Here is a 12,602-nt window from a genome sequence, read left to right on the forward strand (position 1 = left end):
TAATTTGGGGGAGGTGAAAGTGGAAATTTATGCTGTTTCTTACCCACCATTATTGATCAATTAAATATTATTGTGTGGCATGTAAAGTAATATATACAGAAAATATTTATACACCATAGTAATTTTTGTACTAAATTAAAATTAATTCAAGGCAAAAGGGCACAATACCATGTATGGATTTGTAAAACAGAGCGAGTTAACACTTACAAGAAGTCATCTGAAAAAATTAAAAAGGTGAGAATGAAAGGAAAACTGCAGAAAAATGAAAAACATAATTTTGTCAAGTACACAAAAGGTCAGTGAAGGACCTAAGAGAAAAAAATTGCTAAAATGTTCTTTTCTTGAGTTTTTTCAAAGGAGAATCTTCTAGAAACAAACCAGTCTCCTCAGAGGAAGAAGAGAGAACATATAGTGGAGGAAGTCAGGACCAGGACAAAAGAGGTGCTCAAGAGATTATCCATATATATTATGTACATCTCCTAGTAAAAGAAATTGCAAAAAGTTCAGGATACACCAGAGTAGAAAGGATTGACTGTGCTGCTTAATGCACTGAGCACACCAACAGTCTACTAATTAAAAGTGTTAACAGAACAATAGCAGGTGCAATGTGGAATCAACAGTGAAGGTTAAGAAGATTCAGCATACATTGCAAAAGGTAGACTATACAGGAAATAAGTAATCTGATAACAGAAACCTGGAAGATATGTGGGAAAGGAGATGTACAAAGGATAAAGAAAGTGGAACACAGTGTGGGCTAATGAATGGGGCACACATCTGGGAGACCTGAATTCTATTTTTGATTCTGCTACAACCTGCTGTGTGACCTGGGGCCTCTTGGTGCTACTGTAATACAAACAACAGTAATAACAACAATTGAAGATGCTCAGATATTGAGGTCAGCAGTTTGACAGAGAGAATACAATTGCAAACCTGAAAGGGATCAGATAAGCGCACAAAACCTCTTGCCCATTTATGTCTACAAGACTGAGCTGGAAATCTCTCATAGGATACCTCCCATCTGAAAATACTACAATGAATGTTGTAGTTGTGGTATTTTGAAACTTCTAGTCCCAGCCCAAAAAAAAAAAAAAAATCAGATGTGAAACAAAATGCCACTTGGATATTTCCGAATATAAAGGGATTTCTTTTATTTCAAGTCTACAGGTATAAAAATGGATCTCCTCCTTCTTCCTTACGCTGCTTGGTCAATCCCTAGCAGAGCGTGATGAGAATTGGAATTAGGAATTAAAAGTTCTTCACCTTTCTAGAAGATCAAGGACCACTGGAACCCTGTGGTACTACAGTCCAAGTTCTGTGGCAAGATTCCTGAGGTTGTGTCACACTGACTGACTTCACAAAACTATTTACCATAGACCCGTCTTTGAAAACCCCTGGATTAGATCATAGTTTCAAACTTCATTGCACCGGACCCCCCTTCTAATAACAAAAATTACTTCAGGACCCTAGGAGGAGGGACCAAAGCCTGAGCCCGCCCAAGTCCTATTGCTCCAGGTGGGGAGGTGAAAGCCTGAGCCCCCCCACTCTGGGCAGGGGGGCCAAAACTGAAGCTCAAGGGCTTCAGCCCCAGGCAGGGGCCTGCAACCTGAGCCCTGACACCTTCTGGCTTTGGCTATGAGTGGTGAGGTTCGGGCTTCAGCCCTGGACCCCAGCAAATCTAAGCCAGGTCTCGCGACCTCATTCAAAAGGGGTCGCAAGACTTTGGGGTCCCAACCCACAGTTTGAGAACCACTGCTCTAATCAATTTCAGAATGTACTTTTTGCTTCCTGTTTTATGCAAAGAGAGCAAGCAAATGAAAAACAGCTTGTTAAGCTTTCAGGGATACCAAGAGCCTCAGAACATAGCACTGCAATAAGGGTGCAAATATTTACCTATTTTATAATTTGCCCCAAAGTTCTTTTTTCGGAGAAGCAAAGCACAACCAGGTTTAGCATATTCTGTCACTTACAGTCTAAAGCCAAAATGAAAGTTAATTTTGTGTAGCAAGAGTTAAACAGCTTGCTGCTATCTTATTAGTTATTGGAATGAAAGCATATGCCAGAAATAATTGTTAAAAACACAGTAATTTCCAGTCAGATTATTCTGTAAACTCTTGCTAATTCATCCTTGGTTTACCTACAGTTCTGGAGTTTGAACAATGTTTCTAGCAAAGGGTTTCACCACAAAATCAGATCGCCTCTCTCAAATTCAACAGTGAGGTGGAAGCATTGCACAACACTCAGCTGCTGTTCTCCATTAGTTTCTTTGCTCATCAGTACTTGAAACACATGGCCTGCGCAGGGTGTCCAATCCACATCACAGAAGTGATTTACTTAGTAAAGGCCTGATCTGACTCCCAGTGAAATCAATGAAAAGTCTTCCATTGACTTCAGGGGGACTTGGAATAGGCCCAACGAAAGCAGATATGATACACACAGGGAGCAGCACTGATGAGTAAGGCGTTTTTTTTAAAAAAAGTCACTTTCTGACTGGCAAGTGCAAAGACACTCTTTTCCTGCCACGTTTCTATTTGAATGCTAATTACTCAAGGTACTAGTGTTAATAAATATTACTCGCTATAGATATTAGCATTACGTTTGTATGGCTAGCAACATTAACTAATAGCACATTTAAACAACTCCTATCTAGATTGTTAACTACTTTAAAAAAAAAAAAAAAACTATTAACTCTGGCCTTTTTCCAACCTTTCGTCCCCAGGAATATGACATGTGACATGTATGTACACACTGGATAATTTACTGTTATATCCTCTGCTTAAGCCTAGAGTGATGAATAACACTGCTTCTCACTCCAAAATCTCCTTTGTGTGCTGTACGAGGGTATGTAACTGGGTATGATTTGGGAATGTGAAGCTTTTCTAGAGTTTTTCCATTTTTGTTATCTGCTAGCTAAGGTAAATTGTTATCTCTAATTATTTAATGCTGCTGGCTGGTATGGTTAAATTCTCTGTACATAAGTATTAATGCTGCTGGGTAGTTATTGTAAGCCTAATTATTGTCAAGGCACTCAAAGCTTTTGTATGGGTGTTATTTTTTAATGTTCAATCTTAAATCACCACCACCATCAAAACGTCGAGAAAAATCTACTCATTATTTGGAACTAAGGATTAATACCCACCTCTTATATAGTACTTTTCATCAGTAGATCTCAAAGAAGTTTACAAAGTATCGGTATCATTATCCACATTTTACATATGGGGAAACTGAAGTATACAAATGTGAAGCGACTTGTTCTCGGTCACGCAGTAATCCAATGGCAGCACTGGGAATAGAACCTAAGTGTCTCAAGTCCCAATCCAGTGATCTTTTTTTGTATACACTTTTTGCACGTGGAAGTTTCCCCTGCCCCTCACCTCCCACAGCTTTAGAGAACAGCTGAATTTAATTATAAAGCCAACATTTAAAGGGCAGGGGAAGGTTTCTGGGGAGATTCTAAATCCCCTTTAAAAATAGAAGTCTGAAACACAGTTAAGTGATTTAAAAGTCTAATGACCAGAAGATATTATTCTCTAATTTCCTTTCAATTCAGTTGAAGAAATGCAGTACTTTAAACTTCCAAATGTGAAAGACAGCATTGAAACTGCCCCAGACACTTCAGAACTGGATGATCCAGAGTCATAATAGAGGTGTCTGTCAGAAACAATACATGTTAAGTATTGTTGCAATGAAAGGGCTAATAATACACAAGGTTATTTGTGGTACAACTATCAGAACAATACATTTGCCCTATAAATGAATTCAGACTACCAATTTGAACCTTGGGGCAAAGGCAAAGAAAATTCAGGCAGAAAAGAACGGTATCTATACATCTATATTCACTCAAAAGAGCAACAGGGAAATAAAGATACAATTAAAATTCTGAAGCAAATGCTAAATCCTGCTATCTTAAAACACTAGAGAGAGAACTTCACTATAGCAGCCACTTAAAAGAAGGAACCACACACTCAAGGGATAAAAGTCACATGAAAATCCTAAATCAGGAAGTCAACAAAAAAAGGCAAAGGCCAATAACATTCAGAGTTACCTGCATGGTATGGAGTTTATTTTGGTATTACACGTTCATAAAAAAAAGTATCATAAAAGTCTTGGGAACCAAAGTACCTTCTTTACTGAGTCTGTTCTCCCATCAATGCGCACACAATTCCCATTAGCACTAAGAGCAGGAGACTGGACCCTCTACAGACAAATAAGTAATGTGAATAGGTTACAACTTCAATGTTGCTGACCCCAAATGTTCAAAAATTATGAAGTGTAGTTGTAGCCACGTTGGTCCCAGGACACTTTCACCAACAGAAGTTGATCTGATAAAAGATATTAGCTCATCCACCTTGTCTCTCAAAAATTATGAGTCAGGCCCCCAAAAACATGATATTTTTAATATATTTTGGGTTCTCTCTCTTGGCCTTTTGATTTCTGAACTTTTAGGGTGAACCTGGGTCACATTTTCAAGCTTTACTGTGAAACCATGAGAGCTAGAAAGTTATTTTTAAATTAAATCAGAGATTCTCACGTAATCAGTTGATTCCAGGAATGGGGAATTTAAGTGAAACACCAAATAAAAATCACAAAACTCAAGATAAAATCTTGGGGTTAGCAGCACTGCAATAGACAGACAGACAAATTGATAGAGAAAATATATTTGATAAATATGTAGCTTATACAATTCAACAGAGAAAAAAACACACAAAGAGGAAATATATCCTCCATGCTCAAACTTGAGGACGATAAAAGAATTAGCTGTAATTATTAAGGTTTAAAAGGACTTTTTGTTTCACAAGGTCTTTGGCAGAATGTGTTGGTTTTATGAGGATTTTCATTAATATTGTTTGATTTTTAAATCCATATATGATTTTTTCAAGCATTTGGGATACTTAGCCAATAAGAGTATTATATAAATACAATTCTAGTATTAACAAAATATATGTATAATCAATCATTTCAATTATGAAAGGAGAGGGCATCCCTACATGGCCTGTTTCTCTTCTTCTTCTGTTCTCATTATAATAATGCCATGTAAAATAAAGAACAAAATTTTTACATAAATAAAATAGAGCACAATACCACCAGGAATTAGGTAAAGTCAATATTATATCAAAAGGCATCCTTGACAAAGAGCCTCATCCTTCTTTACTGAAAAGGGATTTTGAAGATCTTAGCACTGATAAAATAGGGAATGTTTAAATGCTAGCTTCCCTCTAGGTGGTCCTCCAAAGTAGGTTCCATTTCCAGATGTAATTGCTTGTCAGCCCTAACTGGATGCCTGAACAGTCTCTGATAGTTCTGTAAAGTACTTAAACAGCTGGATGGTACAGACCATTGAAACTAAACTCTTTTTTCTCTTGCCATGGCTCTATTTCACTGCCTTCCTTTGAAGTCTATGCCACTGAGGAATCAACAACAGCTGAACAACATGTGTTATCATACAACATTGAGTGCAACGACAATACTGAACAACAAGACATTTTGTTCAATAATCCTGGACTGTAGGAAGAATTGAGATTTCTTTTGTTGGGAATAATCCCTTTTTCTAACACAATATTAGAGTAAACAAGACAAGCTAAATTAAAAGGTGACCTGATTACAGGAATGCATTATGCATATAAAATGCATCAATCAATTTTTTCCTTAAAATTAACGGAAGTGTTTCCTACAGAAGTGAACTGCTGCTTAAATCCTCACAGGCAAATTCCAAACAAAGTCTTCACTTATTTGTGGCAACATAAAACTGAAAACTTACAATGATATGAATGAAAGCACTACAGACTGATGGAGCTGTAATTACTGTGGGGGATTCACCGAATATTCACTTCATAGGCTGTAGATAATCCCATTTTCCTGTCCCATCTAGAGCAAATTCTGTGCTCTCAACATCTAACAACCAAGAGTATCACAGGACTATCATACAACTTGACATAGGCCTGTAGAAAGAACCATATATTCTGCCAATGCACAAAAGATTTAGGCAAACTCCTCTTAGTGTCAATTTCCTTTCACCAACTGGAAAAATAGTTCTGAGTTAGTTATGGGCAAAATTTTCAGTTGTGGATACTCAATGTTAGACCTCTGACTGAAAGTCTGGCCACTTTTATTTGGGTGCCTCAGTCTGAATACTATGGTCTAACTGTCCAGGTAGAATTTGGGGTTCTGACAGCAAGCAATTTAGTCATCCCTACAGCTAACGTGCACTCAAGTCTAAAGGTGTTCCATCCATACAATATTGTGGCCTGATGCTGCAAAAATTTCACTCCTGTAACTAGTTCTCCAAACACTACATCATCAGAATCTATATTATGACTGATCCTAAACCTTGCTGAAAAGCAAATATTTGAGATTACAGCCTGGACTCTTCAGTGCACCCTGAATGCTCAGAAACCAGAAGGCGATACAAAGAACCCCAAATGTTTGTGTGTTTTTTTAATCTCATGATTTTCAAGCCAATCTCATGATTTTTGGGACATGACTCAATTTTTAAATGCTTATGGTTCGCCATGCTGTTTGTAGATATTACAAAAGCAAATAAGATCAGAAGTTGTATGCATCAGAGTTGATGGCACAGTCCAGTTCCTAGCGGACATTTCTCTACACTGCAATTTGGACTAATTGGTCTCCTTTCTGCGGTGTCTGCAAAGAAGCTAAGAAATAAGAATGGAACTATTCCTTCAGGTCAGGTTTGAGATACACAGCTGCGGTATTATGAGGAAGTATATACTGATATGTCAAAGCCATGCCTGCTCTGTGAATAAAAAGAACTTCTGTCTCCAAATGTCTCAAGCCAACACTAAATTCCCATCAGCTTATGTACGGTATATTACTTTCAAAACATAAAATAAATTGTGTGCATCAGGAATTTTTCTACTTTGCAGCTTTATAAAAAACAATATAGTGCATGAACACACATGGAATATTCTAACAAATATGGTTCCTCAACTAGTATTCTAAGGCACTGTCCTTTTTAAGCAAATATACTGACACATTTACACATAGTCGCTTTCAACAAATGACCTTAGAGTAATTTACAGACATGAATGAAAAGCTCAGCACCATCATTCTCAGGTACAGATGGGTAGACCAGATGGGTACTGTATGTAAAGCTCCCACTGCCATTCAAGGCAGAAGTAGAAACAGAATCCATGCTCTTTCAGATTACTGGGGAAACCACCAATGAATTAAGTCCAATACATAGTTCTAAAAGATTCACAAGCTTGTTGCCAACAGCATTTGCTATGTTCCTGATCTGTCTTCTATGAACCCATTCAGAGTTTTTCTTTTCGTCTCCAGCATGCTCTGTACAGCCAAAGAACCATCTTTTTATTAGCTGACTAGTTTAAATAAGCAGGGTCAGCTTCAATAGGGATTGTTTTTTTCTTTTGGGGGAGGGAGGAAGTGGATTTACAGGTTCTTATATAGCTGTAGAGACTGCATTATACAAATTATTTTGTTATTGAGTAGTATGTCTTTTCAGAACAACTCTGTGAATGAGACAGAATCATTTCTGTTCCCCAGGGACAGAATCATTGTGCTGTCTTTCATTGACAAGATTGTTTTTTTATGGCTTAGTAATTTTTTAAAATGTCAAGTCTTACCTATTTGGTAATAACATTTTAAAGCTAAACAAAATTTAATTGCTGAAAACATTGACCCACTCCCCTACCCCTTTACCCACAAAAAATGAGACGGGAGGCAACAGATCAATTTGTAATGGCATTTTCTGAAAATATATACAGTGGGTTAATGCAACATAACCAAGATTAAAACTGACTGGTTCAATTCTAGGTAAAGTAGTTAGCATTTTATTCATGAATTATACACATTTTTGCTAAAATAATATAATCAGACCACCAGGTTAGTGTTCTCTATGTTAGTCATATAACACAATCAACTAAAAAAATCTTTAACCAGGTATCTTCATAGAAATCAATAGATAATTGGTTTACTCTCTCTCTACAGTTCAGTGCATACTTAATTTTAACTAGAGGTGCTGCCTATGGACCGTGCAGAATACAGTAAAGCACAAACCAGACTTCATAACCCACAGTACAGCACACTTTGTCCTGGATGTAATTACCGTCTAGTGGTTTTTGTTATTATTATGTCAAGCTTTGACATCTTTGCAAGGGTCCAAATGCAAGATGTGACAGGTGTGATTCTACAGAGCATGCCAAAATGTGTACCCTCGATCTCCTTCATATTTACAACACTGATCAAATCCAAGGGTAATACTGACCTGCAATTTAACATGTGGCTCTGTTGATCCCCATCAAAATGACATTTAACTGAGAAGCAAAAGGAGTTAGCACACAGGAATATGACAAAAAAAAATTTAAAAATGTATTCCATAACAAGAAATCACTAATAGCCACAGATCTTTACAACAATCTTCACTACTGCATAAACTAGGGACCAAAATCCATCTCCTTATCCCTTAAAGTTCCAAGCCTTGTTCTTGTACATGAGTCACTCAAGCTTTCCTCACGCTGTTCCTAAAATGTGATCCATTCCCTGCTGGCAAAACAGATTTACTTATAATCTTTCCCTCCCCCTCTACTAGCAGAGAGAGGGGGCAGGGGAGAGGAATAAGAAAGATTAACCATCAAACAAACCCATCACTGCCTGGACAGGAAAAACAAAAAACAGTCCACGTTGCCAAAAAAACAAAACAACAACTTCCTAATTTCCATTCAAGAAAGAAAGAAAGTAAAAAGGAGCCAGAGATTCCTCTGCTCAGGAAAAGTGGTGTCTAACCTCTCGTCTCAAGGACACAGAAAAATACCTCTTACTTTTTAAGACTTGTATGCGGCTGCTATAAGAGACAGAAGATACAAGAGGGACGGGGGAGGGGACAAAACTGCAAGGAGGCAGGCAAAGGTGAAATAGGAGGGGAGAGGAAACGTACAAGGAAGGAAGAGAAACGGGAAGGAGAAAACCAGGGAGACGGGGAAATGCAAACGGAAACAGTAAATAATAAGGGCTGAAGGTAGAACTGCAAAGAGGAGGGGAAAGTTGGGGATGGCAAGACGGAAAAAGGGAGATGAAAAATTCTGAAACATGAAAAATTGAAGAAGAAAAAAGAAAGAGGAAGAGATAGGGGGATTCGGAAAAAAAAGGGAGAGCGAGAAAAACTGCCAAAGAAAAGAAGGGGAAATACGAAGGGAACTGAAAAAACGCAGAAGAGGAAGGAATGGGGGGGGGGGGTGTGGATGCAACAGAAAGCGAGAGGAAGAGGAGGCAGGAAAACACAGAGAGGAAAACTGCCCAGTAAGAAGGGAGCGAGAGGGCTCCTGGCAGGGGAGGAAGAGAGCGGAGCAAAGAGAGAGCCCGAGAGCGGCTGCCGGAGCGGGGGGCTCTCCCGGAAAAAACCACTCCGAAGTTTGCACTTACAGCTCGGCCATGGCAAAGCCCCGCGGCGGCTGGCAAGTCGGCACTTTCCCCGCACCGGCTCCTCCGGACAGGCAGCAACCCCAAGTGCGGGCAGCCCGCTCCTCCGCAGCGGCCAAATAGCCCGGGAAGGGGGCGGGGGATCCCAAGCGCAGCCGGCAGGGGGCTGGAGCGGGAGAGCGCCGCTCAGGCGCTGCCGCCGGCGGGCTGCGGAGTGTGGGGCGGCTGCTGCCCCCTCCCCCTGTCCCGGCGTTGCTGGGGCCCGGGCACCCAGCTCCTCCCCTGTGGGGGGGGGGCCGGGCCGGGCCGGGGGCTGCCTCCGAGCCGCTGCCTCGCACAGCGGCGCCCTGGCTCCTGTGACCGCACCGAGGCGGCGGCGGCGGCCGCTCCCGGCCGGGAGCGAGAGTGTAACGGGAACTGGGGCACCAGCGCGGCATTGTGGGAGCTCTTAAAGCAGCCGCCGCCGCCAAGCCCAGCCCCAGCCCCGTCCCCCGACATCCCCGGGGGCTGCCCGCCCGGCGCCCCGCAGGGAGGGAGATGTCCCCGCGGGGGGGGGGGGGGGGAAGAGGGTTGGAAGTGCCAGACTGCAGCACACGGGCGTGTGTGTGTGTGTGTGTGTGTGTGTAGCATCCTCCCCCCTGAGAGGGTTTAAAACCTGGCCTGAAGGAGAACCCCTAAAAAGAGACTCCCCCGTGCCAGCCCCCCAGAACAGGCGTGTGAAACTCAGGGATGCGCTGCCTCTGCCCTCCCAACGCTTCTGGGAGTCCGCCGTCTGCATCGGCACCAGCCGGGCGAGGAGCCGGGAGGAAGGAAGGAAGGAAGGAGGCGAGCATGCGATTCCCCATGGGAGATAACAGGTCAGGAAGAGCGGTCAACGACGCGTTGCTCAGCTGCATGCTCTTTGGTTTGTCTGTCTTAGGTTTTGTTTGTCATTCACCCTGCGCGGAAGCTATCGATTCTGACCACCCGTAAACGCTTGCGGATTTTTGGTTCCCCTCGTTATAGACCGTGGCCAGTTGGGACTTAATATATTCTTTCTCTAGGCGGAGTCCCGTTATACCACCACAGAGAGAGAGAGAGAGAGATAGGGAATGGTGAATATTTTCTCTAAAACTTTGAAACGCACTTTTTTTTTTTGGCAGAAATATTAAAAAAAAAAAAAAAAACGAAAATCAACATGTTTGATGGTCATTTTTGGTTTCCAAAAGCCAAAAAAGTTTTGACTTTTTTGATAGTTTCTCGTTTTTGCAAATGGGAAAAAACCTGGAAATTTTGAAAAATAAAATAAAAATTTGTGTTCCAAAAAAACTCAAAACCAAACAAAACCAAAATAGACCATTTTTGTCCAAAAAAGTTTTTAATGACCAATTTTTTCCAGCTTTAGTGTATGTATATACATGTACATCCTCAAGACCAACTCAGCTGGGGCCTGGGGAAATTTCTAAAAAGATTTTAACTATTTGAAAATTTAAAATAGGGATATTTCATGAAGGTTCTTTTACTTTTGTTTTGTTTGAGATTCCTCCTGTTCACCTTTTAGCAATACTCCAGGTTACTCCTGTAGACTAAGAGTGTCTGGTTCTGTTGCCGTCTGCCTCTGAGGCCCCAGTCTTTCAACTGACTCCAAGCAGACAGAGTTCTGCACCTGCATAGATCCCCACTGAAGTCAGTTGCTGTAAGGAGCTTTATGGGACTATTCACATGCTTAAAACTAAGCACATGCATAAATACTTGTAAAGTCAGGGGTTTAGATTATAATCTCTTCCTATTCCTTTTATGTCCTGTATCTCACTGAGCACATTGTGGACACTTCATAAACAACAATGATAACAACATATGGCAAAGCCATAAGCTCCTGCTGAAGCACAGATATCTTGGTATTCATGTGGTCATCACTTCTAGTCCCTAACTTTCCTCCAGTCCCTTCTCTGCTCTTAAGAGAGAGAGGGGAAGGGGCATTCATTTGACTAAAGGGCCAGATGTGGGCTGGTAAAGGTAGTGCTCTATTTGATTGGTAAAATGAACAATTTGTCATGCTTTTATGGATTTAGGGCATGATTGTCAGAAATGTTGAGCACCTGCATCTCTCATTCACTTCAGCTGGAGTTCTGAGTGCTCAGCTCTTCATAAATCAGCATGTTATAAAAGAAAGTTTTCTTCTGTTTTGAAAATGTCATTGATAGCCAGGATTATAAATTGTTGCTTTAGGGAGAGAGAGAGCGAGAGCAAGAACAAGCTTTGGAGATCCCACAGAAAGCTCTACTCGTGCTTAGAGATGTGCTCGTCTCTATTCCTGACAACTGTCTCAACAATTGTTGTATTTTTCAGTTGGTTCTCTACATTAATATGATTACTTTTTTTCAAGTCTTCCTAGCGTAAGTGCAATGTGCCTCAGGTGGCATATGACCAGGATTGATCTCCGAATTTGGTCTGCTGGTAGGATCATTAGCTTCCCCAGCTTGGGCCAGGTACCAATTGGGAGTGTGACGTGAACACTGATCCATGCCCCTCTGTTCTAGATATGAATTTATGAATACACACATCTTGAAATGAAAATGTAGAATTGTTATATTTGCTGTTGGACTATGGTCATGTCCTTAGCTGGTGTAAATGAACATAGCTCCATAATATTGGAATCATAGTCACAGAGTTTAAGGCCACAAGGGATTACCAGATAATCTTGTCTGACCTCCTGCCTATCACGGGCCACCTACACCACCTGGCATCTGTACACTAAACTCAACAACCAAAATTATCCCATTAAGTTGTTCCTTGGCATCTTATTCAATACTTGTAAATAAATACATTTCTAGCCTTTATGGTTGTGAAGATACATTCTGGTCACATTTGGAAAGTTAACATGATACAGTGCCATCTTCTGGAGTTTGTAGTTGGGCAGCTCCAGGTCTGGTCAGTTTCACAGCTGATGTACAAAGCTGGATGGGGAGTGGTGGAACTGTGAAGAATCATGCCAGTTTCATACTAATGCTGCTGCTGGAGAAAGTTAACATAAGCAACAAAAGTTGTTCACTGGGGAGGAGGACCCAGAAAACAGACTAATAGGTTAAATAGCAAAGACCTGTCCCCAGTGCAGTTAGGAGGCTCTGAATTTGAGGGGGGAAACAAAAAGCTCCGTCAATTAAGGGATTGTAGATCAAAATTATAACCCATCTATATGCTAATACAAAAAATAGAGCTCCTAAGTAGGT

General features: G+C 40.8%; 2 protein-coding genes across 13 annotated transcripts in view; one reads left to right on the top strand and one right to left on the bottom strand.

Annotated features, from left to right (window-relative positions):
* The window catches only part of RASSF8 (Ras association domain family member 8), a 122,775-nt gene extending 113,005 nt beyond the window's left edge, over positions 1-9,770 (bottom strand). For all 4 annotated transcript variants that reach the window (XM_073317764.1, XM_073317789.1, XM_073317780.1 and 1 more), the window contains exon 1: positions 9,397-9,770. The gene's annotated coding sequence lies outside the window, so the exon portion shown is untranslated. The remainder of the gene's footprint in view (positions 1-9,396) is intronic.
* Positions 9,771-9,946: 176 nt separating this feature from the next.
* Positions 9,947-12,602, top strand: part of LMNTD1 (lamin tail domain containing 1) — a 295,913-nt gene continuing 293,257 nt past the window's right edge. For all 9 annotated transcript variants that reach the window (XR_012155635.1, XR_012155637.1, XR_012155636.1 and 6 more), the window contains exon 1: positions 9,947-10,250. Coding sequence is in view for 2 of the 9 variants with exons in the window: in XM_073317684.1 (XP_073173785.1) it covers positions 10,123-10,250 (128 nt within the window). In the remaining 7 variants the exon portion in view is untranslated. The remainder of the gene's footprint in view (positions 10,251-12,602) is intronic.

This window comes from Lepidochelys kempii, chromosome 1, assembly GCF_965140265.1.
Source record: "Lepidochelys kempii isolate rLepKem1 chromosome 1, rLepKem1.hap2, whole genome shotgun sequence".
NCBI lineage: Eukaryota > Metazoa > Chordata > Testudines > Cheloniidae > Lepidochelys > Lepidochelys kempii.